Raw genomic sequence first — 20,819 nt, 5'->3', positions numbered from 1 at the left:
CACTGTCATTCAGTATTCTGCTTGGTCAGAGGAAGATGCCATTCGCCTCTGCAATTCTCTCTTCTCTCCCTCAGCATCCTCTGCTCTCCCCCCTTTGTTACCATATGCATAAACTCATCCTCAGCTCTCTCCATTTTCCCTCCCTCTCTCAAGTAACACTCTGTAGAAGAAATAAAGTACAGTGCGGAGGTCTAATTGTAGCAGAGACAAGAGAAGTAATGAGCTGTCTGTCCTGTGAAGTTCAAGTGGAGAAAGATCGGGAAGGGTGTGGGGGAAGGGAAAAGGAAAGGAAAGTGAGGAAGCTAGACACGGGGTGAGAGAAAAGAGAAAAAGCGGCAGCAGCATGAGAGTTGGGGGGAGGAAAGAGAGAGGGAGCTGAGGCAGTTGCTCTGCTGTGTGCTGTGTCAGAGGTTCACACTGGCATTAGCGATTTATAGCTGATCTGTTTGGCTCACCAGAAGGCCTTTACCGAGTGTGCCCTCTTTCTCTGTCTCTCTCTCTCTCTCTCAGGCACACACACCCATTCACACATGCACTCTCTCTTCCTCTTTCTCTGACAATCCCTTACTTCTCACTATTCAAACCCACCACCATAGCTGTATGTGTGTGTACATCCATATCTAAATCTATATTTATTTCTATGTATATATATTCATTTAAGTAGTTACGATTTTATGAGCTTCTTTAATGATAAAATTCTAGCTATTAGAGACAAAATTCACCAAGACCTGCCCTCAACTGGCACCGACTTATCTCTTAACTCAGGAACCTTAGAAACAGCTGTAGAACCAGATACATGTTTAGACTGTTTTGCTTCCCTCAATCTTTACCAACTAACTTCAATAATTTCTTCATCTAAACCATCAACCTGCCTCTTAGACCCCATCCCGACTAGGCTGCTTAAAGATGTTTTACCCTTAGTCAGCACCTCTATACTAGATATGATCAATCTATGTTTATCAACAGGCTATGTACCACAGTACTTTAAAGTAGCTGTAATTAAACCTCTTCTGAAAAAGCCCAAACTTGATCCGGATGTTTTAGCCAACTATAGACCTATATCTAACCTTCCATTTCTCTCTAAGGTTCTGGAGAAAGCAGTTGCTAAACAGCTGTGTGACTTTCTACAGAGCAATAGTTTATTTGAGGATTTTCAGTCAAGATTTAGAGCTCATCATAGCACAGAGACAGCACTGGTGAAAATTACTAACGACCTCCTTATTGCATCAGACAAAGGACTTGTCTCTGTGCTGGTTTTATTAGATCTTAGTGCTGCATTTGATACCATTGACCATCAGATCCTATTGCAGAGACTGGAATATTTCATTGGCATTAAAGGAACCGCTCTAAGCTGGTTTAAGTCCTATTTATCAGTTCGATTTCAGTTTGTACATGTTAACGATGAGTCCTCCATGCATTCCAAAGTTAGTCATGGAGTTCCTCAAGGATCTGTCCTCGGACCAATCCTCTTTATATATGCTTCCTTTAGGCAATATTATCAGGAAACATTCCATAAGGTTTCATTGTTATGCAGATGATACTCAGTTATATCTATCGATCAAGCCAGATGAAACTCATCAGTTAGCTAAACTTCAAATGTGCCTTCAGGATGTTAAAACCTGGATGACCTGTAATTTTCTCATGTTAAACTCAGATAAAACTGAAGTTATTGTTCTGGGGCCTAAGCACCTCCGTGACGCATTATCTAAAGATATAGTTTCCCTGGATGGCATCGCCCTGGCCTCCAGCACCACTGTGAGGAATCTTGGAGTTATCTTTGATCAGGACATGTCGTTTAAGTCTCACATTAAGCAAATTTCAAGGACCGCCTTTTTTCACCTACGTAATATTGCGAAAATCAGGAACATCCTGTCTAAAAATGATGCAGAAAAACTAGTCCATGCATTTGTTACTTCTAGGCTGGATTACTGCAATTCCTTATTATCAGGCTGCTCGAAAAAGTCCATTAAGACTCTTCAGCTGATCCAGAATGCTGCAGCACGTGTTCTGACAGGAACCAGGAAAGGAGATCACATTTCTCCTGTTTTAGCTTCTTTGCATTGGCTTCCAGTAAAATCCAGAATATAATTTAAAATCATTCTTCTTACCTACAAAGCTCTTAATGGTCAGGCACCATCTTATCTTAAAGAGCTCATAGTACCTTACTACCCCACCAGAGCACTGCGCTCCCAGAATGCAGGGTCACTTGTGGTTCCTAGAGTCTCCAAAAGTAGACTAGGAGCCAGAGCGTTCAGCTATCAAGCTCCTCTCCTGTGGAACCAGGTTCCAGTTTGGGTTCAGGAGGCAGACACCATCTCCACATTTAAGAGTAGGCTTAAGACTTTCCACTTTGATAAAGCTTATAGTTAGGGCTGGCTCAGGTGAGTCCTGAACCATCCCTTAGTTATGCTGCTATAGGCCTAGACTGCCGGGAGATTTCCCATGATGCACTGAGCTCCTCTCTCCTCTACTTTCTCTCCCTCTGTATGCAACCTCATCCCATTATTGCATGTTACTAACACAACTTCTCCCCTTTCTGGTAGTCTTGTGCTTTCTCGTCTCTCTCCTCTCTCCTATCACTTCCTGCAGGTTTTCTGGCTCTGGAGCTGTGGAGTCTGGATCTGTGGTTGCGGGTCACCTGCTGCCCCCGTGTTCCTGCTCGACACCCTCTGCTGCAACGACTATTGTTGCTAGTCTTATTGTTATTATTGTTATTATAATCATTAACATTACGATTGTTACCATTAACACTATTACAAATATCTGTACCATTTTTCATTTAGTCTATAGCAACATCACCTTCACTGTCTGTACCTCTGTGTGTATATTGTGTAGGCTGCCTCCCTCCCCTCTCTCTCTCCTTACATCCCTCTCTTTTTCTCTCTATCCCTCTCCTGCTCTCCCCCCCCCCCCCCTCTCTCTCCTTCACCCCCAACCGGTCGAGGCAGATGGCCGCCCACCCTGAGCCATGGTTCTGCTTGAGGTTTCTGCCTCTTAAAAGGAAGTTTTTCCTTGCCTCTGTCGCCTAGTGCTTGCTCTTGGTGGGAACTGTTGGGCTTCTGTAAATATCATCACAGAGTACGGTCTAGACCTGCTCTTTTATGAAAAGCGCTGTGAGATAACTGTTGTTGTGATTTGGCGCTATATAAATAAAATTGAATTTACGCCCTATGTGCTCATGTCCTTGTTTAGTTGGAATATGTGAGCGCATTCAGGGATTTTGGAGATTTAAAAGGGTATTTAACTAAAGTTGGATATTTGTGGAGCTTTGTGAACATATCTAGAAGTGCTAAGTCAAAGGCGACTTGTCGTGCTTTAGATCAAGAACATGGCAGGTATGAAGGTGTCTAGTCTTCGGGATTGTAACGTTACCCCCTTGCAATTAAAACGTTCTATTCTGTCAATGTGAAGCACTGGCAGTAATCTGTTCAAACTCAGAAATGTTTTTCTCTCTCGTTCGCCAGGTCCGGTGTGTGATGAGCCAGCAGAGGGGAAGAGGAAAGGTCGTCCTAAAGCAGAAGTGCAGGAACTGAGAAGCATCCCTGTGAGTATCTCTCTTTGATCTGAGTGTGTGTTTGAAGTGGGCTTCGTTTTTTCCCTGCATCGGGTAGGCAGCTCCTCATGAATATGCACAATATACAGTAAAGTATAGCCATAATCCTTGCTTGTATTGAACTCTCTCTTCCTCACCCCTGAGCAGGCCCATATGATAGTACAATGGAAGGAAGAGTTTAAGCGCCGCTCCAGGGTTAAGTGTCCGTGTTCAGGCTGCTGGTTAGAGTTTCCCAGCATCTATGGCGTCAAGTACCACTATCAACGCTGCCAGGGGGTGAGTCGCTAACCTCTGTTCTTTCCTGCTATTTCTACCTTGTGCGTCAGAGTAGACTTTAACAGTGGATCACAGTAAAGACCATAGCAGTCTGTAATAAATTACCTGTAAAGTAAAATCAGAAACTGTATAATGCTCACACCCCAAATATTTAGTGATTGTTGGGCTGTTTCAATAATCTGTGATTAGTCAAGTGAAGGGATTAAGTAACAGCTACCCACTGCCATTTTATTTCTCTCACTCAAAAACCCCTCTCCTCATGTCTGTTTTTGTAACAGGCCACCGTAGCTGAGAAGCTGAGTCACGCCTGTCCCTACTGTGAGGCAGTGTTTGCAACAAAGGTGCGCCTGCAGAAGCACAAGCTGTGGAACCATCCAGACAGGGTTAGTATGGAGCCCAAGGACGAGCAGCCTAAGCTTCAAAAGACCCCTGTCAAGTCCAACACCAAGAAAAGGTGACTGGAGCTCAAATTCCCACCCACATGATGTTGTTAGTAATATACAGTGACATCATAATGCTGACTGCCCAAAATTGTCCTCCCTCTGTCTTTGAATTCAGGCCCATGGAGAACAGTCCCCCCTCTCCAGTGTTCTTCAAAGTGAAAAAGACCCACGAGGTGTCCACGCCGTCTCAGAACGGGGAGCTGGCCCACCAGAGGAGCGAGAAGAAACAGCACAGCCACAGTCAGCCTTCGCAGCAGATTCACCAGTCCCAGCCAGTCCAGCCTCAGTCCCAGCAGTCACAGTCTCAAAGCACGTCGTCCGACGCGGGGGGCAGTGAAAGTGAGGGGGGAAGCCTTCCCCCTTCTTTCCCTGATGAAGACCCAGAGCGAATGAGGCACAGTAAGATTACAGCATATCCTTTGTAATGGACCAAAGATTCTCATTATATGCTTGCACTGTATGTGTTTGACCATTACTTGCTCCGTGTGCCAGGACGGAAGCAGAAAACACCTAAGAAATTCACTGGAGAGCAGCCTTCTATATCTGGAACATTTGGATTGAAAGGTAACTACCGAAATTGCGCTCACTTCACCTTGTTGTGGACAGTACACTTATTGTTTTGTGTTTTCTTATGAACTCTTGCCCTTAATAATCACACAACCGTGTGGAGTAATCTCATGTGGGTGCGATGATAACGAGTGAATAAATTAATAAAAAGAGATTGTTACCATGTGCTGGCTGATTCATTGTTGATTATTGACAATACAGCTGGCCACATGTTCCCTCTGGTGATTCACTAAATAATGGAAAACATAGGAGAACCTATGAAGATAGGTGTGAGGATTGTGCTTGGTGGGTTCGTTCACAAGAACTTCACTAAATCTTCTGATTGGCAATGTGAGTGATTGTGAGTGTTCCTTACTGCTGCTAATCAATGTTACTGTTTTTTTAACAGTACTAACTGTAGAGGTGTTTCATATCCGGCTAAATGAGTCAGCCAGCACACACCACGTACACACAGCTTTTCCAGTCTTCACTCACTTTCTGTCTCATTCATATGCTCAAAATGGTCAGTGACTCATACAGCATATACACGGCTGTAAACCACTTATCGTCTTCTATCAAAATATTCATCCACAGTTTGCAGTACTCACTGCTCTCTCTTGCTCTCTTAACAGTCCGCCTGTCACTGATTCAGTATATCTCAAAACAACCTCCTTCTCTTATTTTGTACCTCTTTTTCTTTTTTATATCCAGTATCAACTTTCTTCTCATCTCTTTCTCTTGTTCAGCATTGTCCTCCATCTGTCCCTCTCTGCTTGTATCTCTCACTTTACCCTGAATACTTTCAGTGGGAGTATTAATTACTACCATGACTGTGTGTCTTTGTGTGAATGTGTGTGTTATAGGAATGACTAAGGTAGAGGAGAAGCTGAAGGCGGGCCGTGCAAAGAGATCAGAGGGGAGTGGGTTCAGTGAGGAGCCCCAGAGAAGACCTCCAAGTCAGTCTTCTAAGAAAGACCCAGCCACAACAAGCTCTGGTGAACACCTAGATACATTTTTTAGATGAGTCGATTTGCCCATAAGTTGAAAGGCTCTAGAGCTTAGTATCATTCTCATGTACCAGTGGTACCAGTGCAAATATGACGCTTGATTTAACAAGACTGTGAATCTGATAAAGCATTTAGCACCAACAAAGTACCTGAAGCACCTGTTGCTTTTTTGGTTGATGCCCAACCCTTCAAGTTCTGATGGGCCAATGAGCACATTCAGAGGTCTCTGATGTGATGAGAACTGGCTTTTAAAGTATAATTCAAAATGACATGTGCCCTGGTCTAGTTCATGGTTCAAATGCTGACACGCAAAAGAATTAAGATTACGATAAAAAATATGAATAAATATTTTGTCAAATTATTATTATTTTTTGTTAAATATAGATATACAGTGACCTGGTTGTGATTACAAAATAAGCCAAATAAAAAATAAATCAAGAACGTGTGCTTAGGCTTCAGTCACACACTCACTACACATCATCACTTGATAACACGAACCCCACCAAAGCTCGTTACAATGGAGGTCAAACATAATTAACGAGTCCAGGAGTTATGCAAAAAAAACAAAAAACATTCTGAACTTATTTCATGTTTATTGAAATAAACATGAAATAAGTTCAGAAATTAATTCAAACAAACTAAAAAATCTGATGGCCTGGTCAAAACAAACAAAAGAAAGGGAAACCCTTCAGACCAGCCCACAAAGGGTCGTAGGATCTGGAGGCTTCCCCTCTATCCTAAACCAATCCCTAACTAAACAAACAGAAATAAAGCCACGACAACTAAACTACCAGTCCCATCAGAAATATAAGAAAAGAACAACAATCAAAAGGAATACAAATCAGCAGCAGTCTCTGTGGTCTGCTGCAGCCATGGCTGGATGGTGGACAAGAGAGAGCGCCAAGCGCCCAGCCCCCTCTTATGCGTTTCTCCCCTCGTCACCCAGACCTGAAACACCTGAGGGAAAAATCACCATCATCTAGAGTTGTACATCATGACCGGGGGGGGGGGTAACAGGGAGAATGTAACACAAGCATAAAATTAAACTGTAACACAAGGAAAGTACACAAATGGAAATGTTATGCCCATAAGGACACCATACCAGTAATGTTTAATGGGCTAACTGACAGAGTGATACTGTTTCCACATGTTTCTAAGGTGCTGTTCCTGATACCCAATGGCAGCGAGCGATCTCAGAGCGAGGCGAAGTGGTGTGTCCCACCTGCTCCATTGTCACCAGGAAAACAATCCACGGCCTCAAGAAACACATGGAGATTTGCCAGAAGGTCAGTGGGCAATACAGCTGTCCATCAGACTGGGAGCAGGGTGGGTGTGTGCTGTCACAACCTGTATTAGAGATTTCTGTGTAACCAGAAAAAAATGTTTTCCTGTCAGACTATTTAACACCATTCCAAGACAAACCCCTCCGTACGAGCTTACTTTCACTGAATTTGCATCTGGTGGAGCCCGACTGCTGAAAAGTTGAGTAAGACACGACTGTCCTTAATAATACGAATCATGAATCAGTTCAGTTGGAAAGAAGTCTCGCATCTGTGCTGTTCTCGATTAAATCAGGATCCTGTGTAACACGTGACACTATGCAATGAACGTGATGTGTTGCTGTAATCTGAATGGATCTAGATTTACGGAAGCCAATTTGACAGCATAATCCATCAGTGATATCCGTGTATAACTTTACCAAAAAACGGTTTACATATTGACCAAAACTTTTGTGAACCACAATTGTTATCAAACTTTTTGTCTGAGTAGGAAATAAAGCTCTGTAAACCCAGAGCTGTAATTTCCACATTGGATGATAACTTTGACTGCAGCGTTATTGCACCCATTGTGCAGAGTCTAGGGAGCCTTTACAGTAATGATATTGATTGTAAGGCTGTAGAAATCACATCAGGCAGTATCTCAGTACAGTGATCTCAACCAGTTTTCTCATGTAATATCCATTACTCATCTGCTCTCATATGAAAGCTAATATCAGTTGAAATGAATCAAAGGGAAGGACACTGTACACTTCTGCAGCTTGTTTGCATTGTGGTCAGTATTAATAAACGAGGTAGGGGTAAAGCACTGAAAACATTACATTGAGCTTTTACCCAGGACAAACCAGCTGGAGGGGTGCCGTAGCCTTTAGGCCCTCAGAGAGACGTGTTCTACTTCCATTTTTATGGCTCCTTGGCCCAGTGGCCCGTGTGACTCCATTAACGTGACAGTCCGCCGTTAAACAGTGACAGAATCACCACATTACTGCTGGGTCACTCGTCATCTGAACACCTCTGTCTCCAAATCAATACTGAGGCGAGGAGAGAAATCTACGAAAAGGAACAGTGTGTGTTAAATTGTTTTTTTCCGGTTCCCAAAGTTGCTTGAGTTGCCCTTTGTCCTCTATGTTGACCGAAATTGCGCACTCATAACAAACTCTATTAGGTTACAGATGAAATGTTGCTATATCGTTTGATCCAATAAAGAGTGTAGCCAGCAAGAGTGGGTTTCTTTTCATAGAAATGTTATTTGTTCCTCTGCTTTGCCTTCAAACCCTGCAGCTGCAGGATGCCCTGAAGTGCCAGCAGTGCCACAAACAGTTCAGGTCAAAGGCCGGCCTCAACTACCACACCATGGCTGAGCACACCACCAAGGTACATTCAAATGCACCTAAAAGCTTGTTTTGACTGTTCTTTGCCCCCTAATCCATCACTCAGTAGTCCAGACGAGGATGCTTTTGAGAGCTAATGTTTCACCGCTGTCACACTGACCCACTAAACAGGGCAGTTAGTTAATAAACACCACACCAAAGCACTACACCCATTCTGGAGGTGGTCAGACTTGCACTTGTGCATGGAAATCCGCCGTAAGCTTCTGCTTGTCAGCTTTCACTGTGTTTAGTGAGGGGTTTCCTGCATGTAGATATTTAACCTATATGCATGCATGCATCCAGAGTCAAAAAACGCATTTCTTTCCCATTAGTTATACAACATTTTATCTGTTGCATATTCATTGGAAGCTTTTGGGCCCTTGCTCTTGTTTTTTTGTTGTTGTAAACAATCATACATTTGAAATGGTAATTTGTATTCTTGTCTCACATGTCTTTCTGTAGCTGTCTTAGCTCTGACAGCAGAGAGCTTCATTAAGATACTATCATGACTCCTGCATTAGAGCAATGATACTGCTATGAGGTTTGCTGAATAATTCAGCACTGCCTGTTTCAAAAAGTATCATGAAAGATTTATGAATGTACGTGCCTCAAATGTTGTGGCATGCGGCATGTGTTCCAATATATGTGGACATGCATTTATATGTGCGTGAGGGCCTTTGGGTGTGCATGTCTGTCAGTTTAATAGTAATGATCGATGACTGTGCCATCTGTGTCAGCCGAGTTAAACTGTTTTATACCGTCATTTGTCTTCAGTCTGGACCTGTTGTTCCCTTGACCTTATTGGCGCCATTCCAGTCCAGCAGAGCAAAAGACAGCGCCGTGTGTGCGTGTTGAAACTAAAATGCTCAAAGCTTTCACCAGGTAGTCTTCCTCAGCAAACTACTGAACTTTCCTCCAATATCTTTTCAGATTAAATCATTTAAACTTTTGTGACAGGCTGAAAGCCTGTTAGTGTGCTGCTGGCTGCAATTGTGCTTCAGACTCAAGTAGCTGCTGATGAAAGAAGACATACCCTTAACCGCTGTAGTATTTAGGTAAAAATTACTTCGTCATTGAGGATATTTTATATGTATTTACACATAATGTAGGGGAGAGCCGGAATGATTGAAACACTTTTCAGATATACGTCATTTTCAAAGATAACGTTACAGACAGAAATAATTTGTTGTTGTGATCAACAACTCAATGTGTGTTCTATCAGTACCAGGTGCTATCGTGTAAAAATGTAGAACGACTTCAGTACAATTTGACTTTGAACGCAAGGTGTACATTGTTTCATTCGTGCCTACTGTGCGGGACAGATGAAACACAGGGGTGGGACAGAAGAAACACAACGATATACATTTAAATTGTTTGTTTTTCTGGTTTTATATAAAATGTTTGACAGTGTCCTTCTTAATATGTAATTGCAAACATATTATGTCCTTTTTCTTAATAAAAATATATTAAATATAACTTTAAGAACATCAGTTAATGCACATTTGGATTACATCTCGGCTGCCCTTTTTATGGTCATCTGCAGCCTGTTTTCCTGATCCACTGTAAAGACCCTATGATTTGGCTATCAGTATCCTGGTGGTCTAGCCTGCAGCCTAGTGAACTCTGCCCCCCTCCTGCAATATCTAAATAGGGTAGAATGGCTACGTGTGGGGACGATTGAAATAGGTGTTTCATTAGTCCCGACAGTGACTCCTGACTTTTAAACTTCACTAGCTTCTAAACTGTAAAACATTGACATTTAAAACTTCAGGATGTGTTAAAGTGCTAACTAATCTGTCGTGTGATGATGACCACAGCACATGAAACAGTAAACACAACTTGTCATTCAAAAAAAAATGAATTTATTTTTATATTATTTTTGATTGAAAACAGCTTCTTCCATAAAACTCTGTGAAAGTATGATGTTTCCCCCTGATTTTTCCTGTTCTGGTCAGTACTGTGTACTGTATGTAGTTTGGGATATCAGACTTGTATGGCCTCGGAGAAAATCGCTGTGTTTCATTCGTACCGCATTTCAATCGCAGTGTCATTCAAATGTATCTAGAAGACACTTCTTTTGAGTCTTTGACAGAGGAAAATAGTTTTGTCTTGGTATAAAAGCTTATCCTAGGTGTTTTTTGTGGCCACAGTACACAGCAAGTGGCGACAGGATTGGTCATTTGATGACATATTTACATAGGTGCTGTTCGTGTAAATGCACTAAATATTTCCTGTGTTCCAATAAGTTAGTACATTATCTCTATATAGGCAAAAAGAATTTACTGATTCATTCACTCCTTTTGTTAATAGCTTTATCCCTGTTAATGTAGCTGCTTGTAATACCATTTGCGTTGAAGCCTTATTGGTTTTTCTTTCATTTCTACATGAAGCAATTGTGCTTGAGTCTTGTAAGCTGAGCTATGAAGATGGATTTTATATGACTCGATTTGGGTGTTTGCGCTAACCCTGAGACCAGTGTGTTGTCAGTACGGTCACGTGGCGCAGCCTCAGTGCAGTGTGGGAAAACACAGAGGGCTGACAGAAGGACAGGGGTCACCCACTGAGTTTGACCTTGATGTTGCTGTTGCTGCTGTGATACTGCCGCCATTCTCTCACTCTCTTTCTCCAGTGCTTGCTCTTTCGCGCTCTCTCTGTCTCTGATAGAGGCATGAGGAATACATGCTGATGTAGTTTCATGCCTCCCCCCGCTCCCCCAGTGTAAATCAATGGCTGAGCTGGTGTCTGTTCTCTTGCCTGCAGACTTGAGCATGACTTACTCGAAGTAGTGAAGCACTCTGTCAGTGTCTCATCTCCTTCTTACCTTTCCAGAAAGCTAAGGTTGTGTCTCAGGCATCTCAGTTCTTTCTGTTTGTGTTAACACATGAGAAAACATAAGAAGTTCGCTCCACTGGGACGCCTCAGTAAGTCCAGACTCTCTCCAGTCCCCTGCACTTCTCTTCTTTCTTCTCCCTGGCAGCCTGGCCATCTGTTGTTCTGGTTTTGGCTGGGGTTTGGCACCAGCCAACACTCGAGTGAAAACACTAGTTTGACAGTTGTCATAAACATGCCTTGAGTAACAGCCTCACCATGAAACCATTTAATGATCCTGGCACAGTGTGAACACCAGTGATGGAAAACACATTTTTATCAACATTTCTTTTTTTTTAGTCAGGAGGGAGGGTGAGGTGTTGTGGTGGGACACGCTTATGCGACGTTGTGTTTGATCCCCCTCAGCCCTCGGGGAGCGAAGGCCAGACGGGCGACAAGCACAAGGAGAGAGAAAGGCTGCGCAGAGTGCTCAAACAGATGGGACGAATCAAATGTCCTAGTGAGGTATGCTCTCGCCCTTTCTTCCTGTGTCCCTTTCTCTCATTCTTTACTACTCTTGCTTTTCTTGTGTCCTGCATTTCCATTTGTCCATCTTCTCTGTCTTTCACGTCACATTTTCCTCTCTACTCATCTGCCAGTTTCGATTTTGTTTCTCCTTTTTCCTCAGGCTCCTCTCTTTTTGTGTCTGCCTCCTTTTACCTCTCCCCCCTCCTTTTTCCTTTATGCCTTGTTCTTGACATGTTGCCCAAAACCACATCAACACTCTGCTTCCCATTACTCACACTAGAGCGCAAAAGGCAGTGAGAGAAAGGGCTGCAAAAAATAGACTCTCTACTGTGACATGTCCTCACACTGAAAAATGAGCAGTCTTTTTAACAGTAACCACGAAATATTGACCAACTGCAGTAATATTGTTCCATTAAACCTACACTGCGTTTCGCTTGCCCAGTTTCCTGCTTAATGTGTGTTTTCATTCTGTCTCATTTCTGTCACTGGCCTTACACAATCACACAATCATTACGTGTGGACACACATACACAGGGCTGTTCAGCCCACTTTTCCAGTCTGATGGGCTACCAGTACCACCAGAAACGTTGTGGCAGCGAGTTCTCTGACGATGAGAAGCCTGTGTTTCTGTGTCAGCACTGTGGAAAAACCTACCGCTCCAAGGCTGGCAGAGACTACCATGTGCGTACCGAACACTCCCCGACTATCACCACCACCACCACCTCCAACAACAACAAGGACAATATCACTGACACAAACAACAACACCGGCAAAGAGAGGGTAAGATGATCTTCTTAGGAGGACAGTAATTATAGGAGACAGGCCTTTTTCTGTGTCTTGCTGCTCAGGGGCGTTTTTTACTAGCTTTGACTGTAATAAGTTTACCAACATTTCCACTCAAATAAGTGTCTTTCTGTTCCTCCAGGTGGTCTCAGAAGAGTCTCAATCAGTTGGCAGGAAGGAGCCAAGCCAGCCTGAGAAGAAGGATCGGCAGGAGAAATCCCCGTCCGGCCAGCCTAAGGAGATGGAGAGAGAAACCAGGGACAAAGACAGGGAAAAGGAAAAGGACAGGGAGCGAGACAAAGAAAAAGCAGCACAGAATGTGAGCCAGGGGGATGACTTTGAACGAACCCCCAGTGGCAGAGTGAGGCGCCGGTCAGCTCAGGTGGCAGTGTTCCACCTGCAGGAGATAGCAGAAGATGAGCTGGCCAAAGACTGGGGCACCAAGCGCCGCATCAAGGATGACCTAGTGCCTGACAGCAAGAGGGTGAGGACAGAGAGTGGATGTGTTAAGTACACACAAATCCACATTCCATGCAGACATCAACATAGTAGAAATAAACACACAGGCAGCATTGCGTATTGCAAGAAGACATCGCCACCTAAAGAACAATCAACACACACAGAAGTGCAAACGAGATTACACACTGACATTCACCAAAGCCAGACACCAAGAGTAAACAGATGAAAATATATCCTGGTCTCTCTTTTTTATAAACATACTTATATATACATACTGGACCACTACCAGGGATACTGATTTTTTTGTTTATACTGTTAATTTTATTGCTTTATCTTTTTATTTATTTTAATTACTATTGCTCCCTTAATTTCTTATTCATTTTAATTCTTTAAAAACTGAGGCTAAACTGAGGCTTTTTGAAGACCCTTTTCTCTCTCTCTCTCTCTCTCTCTCTCTCTCTCTCTATATATATATATATATATATATATATCTATATATATATATATATATCTCACCTGTCTTTCACCGGTCTTGTGCAGAGTTTGGCATGCATTCTGTGCTGCCAACGACTGCATGCACGTCACAGTTCCTCACGGGTCTATTTCAAGTAGCCGGCTATTTAAAAACGATAAAATATTCTTTGTGTGGTTCATCAACGGTGATAAATTATCCAAAAGTTCCGCGAAGTGCGGACAACTCGGCACAACACCAGTGAAGCTGGAGCTCCAGCTCTTCAGCAAGTGTTCCTCTTCCGCCACTACACCCTACACCTACACATGCGCACTGATGACCCAATGTTAGGGTTACAATTTTGGATTTATTTACTCAAAAACACTACTTACTTACTTTAAAAACATTCATTGAAAGTTTTATTCTTTTCACATGATTATTAACAGCATTAAATGTTGAAATGTATATTATAATAGGCAGTATATTAACATATTGGGAGAAAACTGGTAGTTCTATGTAAAATCAGACGCTGTGCACCCCCATATCGCCAAAATGGCATGATCCTTGTTTTACTGTGAAGCTTCGACTGTGAGATTGACGGTCGAATCAGGCTCCGCCCATCGAAGCATCGAGGTCAGCCCTAAAATGGACAATAACAAAATAACAGAAAAACAACACAATAAAACCCAAGATCATGACACGCTGAAATACGAAATGAAATACGCTCTATAAATAAATTTGCCTTGCCTTGTCTTTTATATAGCTAAACTACACCCGTCCTGGCCTCCCCAACTTCAGCCCAGAGCTACTAGAGACCTGGAAGAACCAAGTCAAGGAGAAGGGCTTCATCTGCTGCACCAATGAAGTAGGAACATTGACTGGATTCATGTGTCACCATTTATAGAAAATTACTTTCCATATTTGAACAAAACATTGATTCAGTCTTAATTTGCCTTAATGTTGAGGACTAGGTTTATAATGATATAGATGATGATAAAGATATTTATTTCACAGCAATATGAATTAAGTTTGTTCACTCCCTGTTAATTTCTCTTTTGTCTCAGAACTGTGAAGCTGTCTATTCCAGTGTGTCAGGACTAAAAGCCCACCTGGCCAACTGCAGCCAGGTACCTGCAGCAAACCAACCAAACCAGATTACATTTGTCTCTGTAGACCCTAGAGCAAAAACAAGAATACACACACACACACACACACACACACAAACGGGATTTCAGATTCATTCGTTATCTTAAAGCCAGGTCTGGGTTGTTTACGGTCACATTATAACTTTTAATCATAACTCTGAAAAACAATGCAATACAATACAGCACAACTATAAACATGTCCAGTAAATAAGACAATTCAAAATTCAGCGACATGTCATTTGGAGGTAAACTGAAAGTAAAATCCTAAAGAAAAAGTATTGCAACATGTGTTTTATCCAAAAACGTTATTTATAAGAGTCATTAAGGAAGTTTCAGACATGGCTAACTGGGTTTGAAAACAATTAGGAAAATATGTTTATTGTACACGGGACAGCAATGCAACCTAATATTTGAGAAAAATGTTATCAACACAAATGCATATATTAGTTTCAAACTACTGGTGTTGACTCTTACTTACAGACTGTAATCTGGTGCGTAAAAGGTGACATGGATGATGATGGATGCAGATTCACCAAGCATGTATTGCTATAGAGAGTGTTTTGAGCTGAAGAAGATGTACACAAATATATACATATATATATATATATATATATATATATATATATATATATACAGTATTAGGGGTGTAACGGTACACAAAAATCACGGTTCGGTTTTGAAGTCACGGTTCAGTTTATTTTCAGTACATTAAGGGAAAAAGATGCAAACATTAAATTGTTGCTTGTTTATTATGAGCTTTTGTAAACATTAAACTTAGTTTACATTTTTTTAAACAAACTTTCAAATTACACATAATAAATTATATAAAATAAAAAAGAATAAGAAATAAAATACTGCTGCAAACTACTACCAAAAACTCCATTAAATTAAATATTCTCAAAACAATACCACATATAGCTAAGAAAATATAATAAAAAATAAATAAATATGGATTACAGTGCAACATTCTTATTTTATACAGTCTATGTGCATTATCAATCCCAACTTGAAGGTCTGCTCAGATTTAAAAAAAAACAACTTCTAAAGTCTGTTTAAATGCTGAAGGGCGTTTGCACTGTGCTCGTGTTTGTTTTTGTCCCTTGTCGTACTGACGCTCTCATTTGTGTGAGAAATGTCGGCCCACTGCATTGTCTTATCGACTTGTCTTTGTCCGTTGTATTTCACTAGAAAACCGAAGTGTTCCCAAACAGGAGACCTTAATAATAAGGGAGGGAGCTGATGTGAGCTGAAGTTGATGCTGAAGTTGCTAGTTAGCAAGAGGCTGGGCTAAAATGTGCTGTTTGTGTAGCGCTGCAAGGTGGAGATTTTGTCCGCCACTTAATATGTCCGTGTGGAAATTCGGAATTTACATATGTTCCACACACAAAACAAGGCTTATATCTGACGTTAAAGATTGCATTCGGTGCACGTTTGCACCGAAAGTCCTGTACCAAAACGGTCCGGTACGAATACGTGTACCGTTACACCCCTAATATATATATATATACTGTGTGTGTGTGTGTTTGTTGCAGGGTGGTGGAGAACTGGGGAAGTACACTTGTTTGATCTGTCAGAAGGAGTTTAGCTCAGAGAGCGGTGTCAAGTACCACATCAGTAAGACACACTCACAGGTGGGTCAGTCTGAATGTAAACTTCACAAACCTTTATTACCATCTTATGGGACTTATATTCAGACAAGGTGGTTTTACAGTAGACAAGTTATACAGTTATATACAAGCTCTTTTTCCTTCTTCTGAGGTTGAGTCGATCAATAACTGTGTGTTTTATTGTCTTAGAATTGGTTTCGTGCAGCAGCCAGTCACGTGGTCTCCAGTAGCAAGGGTAACTTGCCTGAGAACAATGGGATCAAAGCTGAAGTGAGGAACGGTGCCACCACTGGTAAGAAGAGGGGCCGCAAGCCCAAAGAGCGTCCCTCTGTGGTTGCACCACTCCAAACAAAAACTGAAGCACCTACCACTACTCAAAACTCAACCCTTGTCGTGAACCCTTCCTCGGGCCCAACACAGTCCCCCACCCTGATCCCCGACCCAACGGACAGTGCTAATTCAGGCCAGACCACACAACCCATCCACTCCGCCGCCAAACGAAGCAAACCCAAGAGGCTGTCGTTGTCAGAGTAGCTCTGCTTTTGTCGATCCAGGAGCCAAGGAGGATGCTCGCTGTAAATGTTATGCCAGAAAGCTAATAGACCTTTCTAACGCCACAAGGACTTGGCACTGAGAAGAAAGTTGAATCAATCAACCAACATTTAGTACTGACTTCACTAACTTGGTTTTGAAACCCCAGAGTTAATGCTTCTATTGTTATAAACAATACTCCTGTAACAGTAGTGTTTAATTTCTCCATTCCACATTTTTTTTCACCTTTTTAAAGCACACATTTCAGTTTCTGTACTCACAGCAAGGGTGGCAGTAGTAATCAAAGATACAATCCTGACTTCTACATGGTTAGTATTTTCTAAACAGAGGTAGTATTCTAAACAAACGCAGAGTAACTCCCTCTACAAGATTCATGTTGTGTTTGAGAGGTTTTAAAAAGGATATTCTATTAGCATGGTGAAGTCATTTAATGATAGCTAGTGTTTTCACATTTTTTCACAGATATACTGTACTGTGTACATAAACAATATCTATATCTATATATCTATATACTCAAAGCAATGATGCCATCTGTCATTTTCAAGCCTGACACGTCCAAATGATCATGAGCAATCAGAATTTTTGCAGTGTGTGCTGTAGTGCAATGTTGTTTTGAACTTTTTTTCCTTTTTGGTTTTCCTTTTATTGTCTTTAATTTTTTATTTTTCAAGTAAGCAAATGTCATATAAGCTAAAATGCTGGTTAGTTGTTAATCATATTCCACTCTGTTTTCCTACATCTATGTCGCTATCACTTCAGTGACATTTATTTTAATTTTATCACGTCCTTTGACAACCATGATTAAGTTTCAAACTGTTATTTCCACAGTTCTTTTACACTGAAGTTAATAAGCAGGCTACCCCAAAAAATGATTGTTTGATATTTCCACCTGCAAGGTATAAGTTAGTTACAATAATACTTAATATGACATTGTTTAATTGATTTTAAACAAAAAAAACTTGAAGCATTCTGTCTAAAATAGGATGTATAAAGCTAAATGTTGGACAGAAGGATCAATTTTGTGTGAAGCTTGTTGCACACTTGCAGCACAATCAAATGATGTGATACCATTTTAACGGAGGTCATATTATGGCCAAGACTTTAGCTTGAATCAAAGAGCTGAGGAGAGAATTAAAAATGCTATCTTTTATAGAGAGGTTGAGGAAAGTAATCTTTTATTAAACAGAAACATTTCAAATAAAGATTCACGTATAATGATGATAGATGAATTAATTCCTGGATGCTTATTGCCTTGCACTTTAACCCTTTACCCGTCTCGCTGCCCTCTTGTATTTTTGCACTCCAGGAGTATTCAACCTAACCCAGTGGCTGCCAAGCAACAGGAGCGGGAATATTTTACTCTGATTAAAAAATAAATAAACTAGAGAAAAACTAAATTTGTCTATACATGGGTAATGAGCAGCATGGTTAACTCTTTCTAGATAGTATCTGTAAGCCAACATGACCGTATAATTATGACTCACCACATAAAGCCATAACTGGTCTTGTTGAATTTTAAGGCTGCTCTAATGTTACTTTAGCTTCAGATAAATAAAAAAAATTATAATCCATTTTTATTAAATAACTTTTCAAATCTAAAATGTGTGCAATCAGAGAATATTTTCACTTTAACAGGTTTAAAGTAGATACTTGAATCCACAGCTATATTAACGATTTGAGGAAATGAAAACTAAATAAAACTAAAAATATTTGATTTATATTTGCGGCGTATGTCCATAAAAATAATGACGTGCTTGCTTAAAAAAAAAAAGACAGATCATAAATCTATTTTATATTCTCTTGTGTGTGTTACCTAGATAGCAATTTGATAGCTTTGGATAAAGTTGTGATGTGAGGATATTCTGGTGAGATAATAAGGGTGCTTTATTTGCCACTCTACCTTAAGGACCTGATACAACTCAGTAAGTCCACTAATCCATCCTCCCATTTTCTCCTTACTGGCAAGTCCTCTTAATTTTGCACCAACAAATGTCAATGTCATCATTTAAATCAAGCACTGATGTCAGCAGAACATTTTCAAGGAACAGTGAATTTGAAATGTATATGTCCCAGGTGGTGTCATCCCTACGCTGTGACCTTTTATATTGTAAAGCAAAGATTTGAGCTGAATTCCTCCATTATTAATCAACTGATGGAGTTCATTCAGGTGGGGATGATTATGCATGTGTCTGTCTCTGTTAGTGGGATGGACCTTTATCTTGTAACCAGGTTCAGCTGACGGGGAGGATAAATTAGACAAGCACTGATTGGTCCTCGGACCATTTCGATATGAGTTGTCCAGACCTTGTGTGTGTGTGTGTGTGCGTGTGTGTGTCTGTGTGTGTCTGTGTATGTGTGTGTGTGTGTGTATAAAACAGTTAGCACCTTTGTAATGACTGGATGTCAGGAATGGTGTTATGCTGTGGCACAGAATCAGTTCATCAGCTGCTTGTTACTCGTTTCATTAATAACGTCACATTGACTGTGTTTACCTGACAAGCTTTGGTGTTGCAATATGATAGTTAGGCACTGCTTTTAACAGTGAGTATTTTATATTTTATCACACCCTTTACTATCTGTCTTCCTATGATGTGGAAAACACATATCTATCCCGCAGTGTGAGCTAACTGCAACATGTTTAGAGAGTACAGCAATACACCATATTTAGCTGGTTTTGTTGGCTTGCTGATATTTTGATATTGATGTGTCTTCTCAAAATTGAATGGCTTTTTTCACTCCCCTACTTTTATTTGTTTGCTTTAAAAATGCTTTTTACATATTATGAAATCTAAAAAAAAAAGGTTGAAAACATTTGTAGACCACAAAGAACATTGTAGGCCTATGTGTCGGCATACACTGTTATTTTATCCATTTTGATGATGCACATAAATTGAGCTTTTTCAGTACACAATGACAAACACATTGAGAGAGTCCTTTATTATTACCTATTCAATATGGGACAACAAGGCATATGTATGTGTGTTTGTTTCTGTATTTAGTGCACTTACTATATCATGAAATAGGCTTGAAATAGGAGTGTTGTTGGAGCTTTCTAGTTACCCTGACTGTGTGTGGTGTGACTTTTGTACCTGGGGAAACAGAAGGCTCAAGTGTCTTCCCTTTGTCAGCAATGTTATTTCCAAAACCAAGGTTAATCCCTAGAAATCTCCTTAGACAGTTGAGAATTTTACCCTTTTTATTTGGACAACAGTGGTTAGTGTTGTATGCTACCTACTTCAAAAGCAGGACATGGCATCTGCCTGTGTTGTCGGGGGCCATTGTGATGAGTTTTAAGAGATGATGTTGTAGCTCATAACTGGTCATGATATCTAGGTAACAGGTGAAATGAGACTAATGATGTATTAAAAATTTCCATATCTGAAATTAAGCTGTATAGAACCTAACATAGGAGGCATCGACACCTCCTTTGAGTCTGAACTGTTACAATTTTCCCCAAACTTGTTGTATTACCTGTGCATTAGTATCCCTCAACTAATTAATAAAAGTTTGTTGACTAAATTTGTGTCAACTGTGTCAGCTTTTAAATAAGTTTTGTTATCATATTTGTCATATGTTATGTTGTTACAATGGATGTAATTGCTATAATTGCTAGTGTTTGACCTGTCAAACACAGGTGTACCTGATAAGATAAATAATGGCAGTACCCCTTTGTGCCAGTTACTGTTCCTGTTTTGTGCATGCTGGCTCACTGGCACACCTTAATTGGAAGGAAGCCATCATTAATTAAATAACACCTGTGATTTTTTTCCTGCTATGACATGCCAAATGTGAGCAATTGTTATTGTTAAAATGTAATTATCTGAATGAAAAAGTAAGCTTTCACAGAAGCGTCTTTCAAAATTACAGAAGGATCTTCTTACCCAGTGTTAGGAGTGTGTCAGGTAGGCTACTTCACATTGTCATGCTGGCTTTTATCATTCTGTGCTGGATTTATTACCATTCAGATATACAGATGCAATTTGAATTCGCAACAGTACAACAGTATTACGTTAT

At 40.8% G+C, this 20,819-nt stretch overlaps 1 protein-coding gene across 9 annotated transcripts in view; it reads left to right on the top strand.

Moving 5' to 3' along the window:
• The window catches only part of znf512b (zinc finger protein 512B), a 34,078-nt gene extending 13,754 nt beyond the window's left edge, over window positions 1-20,324 (top strand). For 3 of the 9 annotated variants that reach the window (XM_038722399.1, XM_038722397.1, XM_038722402.1), the window contains 15 exons: window positions 3,465-3,544; window positions 3,701-3,829; window positions 4,108-4,283; window positions 4,388-4,671; window positions 4,765-4,836; window positions 5,682-5,813; window positions 6,984-7,111; window positions 8,384-8,476; window positions 11,641-11,805; window positions 12,343-12,588; window positions 12,734-13,075; window positions 14,265-14,366; window positions 14,566-14,628; window positions 16,179-16,277; window positions 16,443-20,324. In XM_038722399.1, coding sequence (XP_038578327.1) covers window positions 3,465-3,544; window positions 3,701-3,829; window positions 4,108-4,283; window positions 4,388-4,671; window positions 4,765-4,836; window positions 5,682-5,813; window positions 6,984-7,111; window positions 8,384-8,476; window positions 11,641-11,805; window positions 12,343-12,588; window positions 12,734-13,075; window positions 14,265-14,366; window positions 14,566-14,628; window positions 16,179-16,277; window positions 16,443-16,787 — 2,456 coding nt within the window. In that variant the 3' untranslated portion in view covers window positions 16,788-20,324. The remainder of the gene's footprint in view (window positions 1-3,464; window positions 3,545-3,700; window positions 3,830-4,107; window positions 4,284-4,387; window positions 4,672-4,764; window positions 4,837-5,681; window positions 5,814-6,983; window positions 7,112-8,383; window positions 8,477-11,640; window positions 11,806-12,342; window positions 12,589-12,733; window positions 13,076-14,264; window positions 14,367-14,565; window positions 14,629-16,178; window positions 16,278-16,442) is intronic. The other 6 variants (XM_038722401.1, XM_038722405.1, XM_038722400.1 and 3 more) reach the window with 6 other exon arrangements.
• Window positions 20,325-20,819: the final 495 nt, after the last annotated feature.

The sequence above is a fragment of the Micropterus salmoides genome, unplaced genomic scaffold (assembly GCF_014851395.1).
Source record: "Micropterus salmoides isolate LMB-PRFRI ecotype aquatic unplaced genomic scaffold, ASM1485139v1 Ms_hic_scaffold_16, whole genome shotgun sequence".
Taxonomy (NCBI): Eukaryota; Metazoa; Chordata; class Actinopteri; order Centrarchiformes; family Centrarchidae; genus Micropterus; species Micropterus salmoides.
Note: the sequence above shows the minus strand (reverse complement) of the source record. Positions and strands in the feature narration are given on the sequence as shown.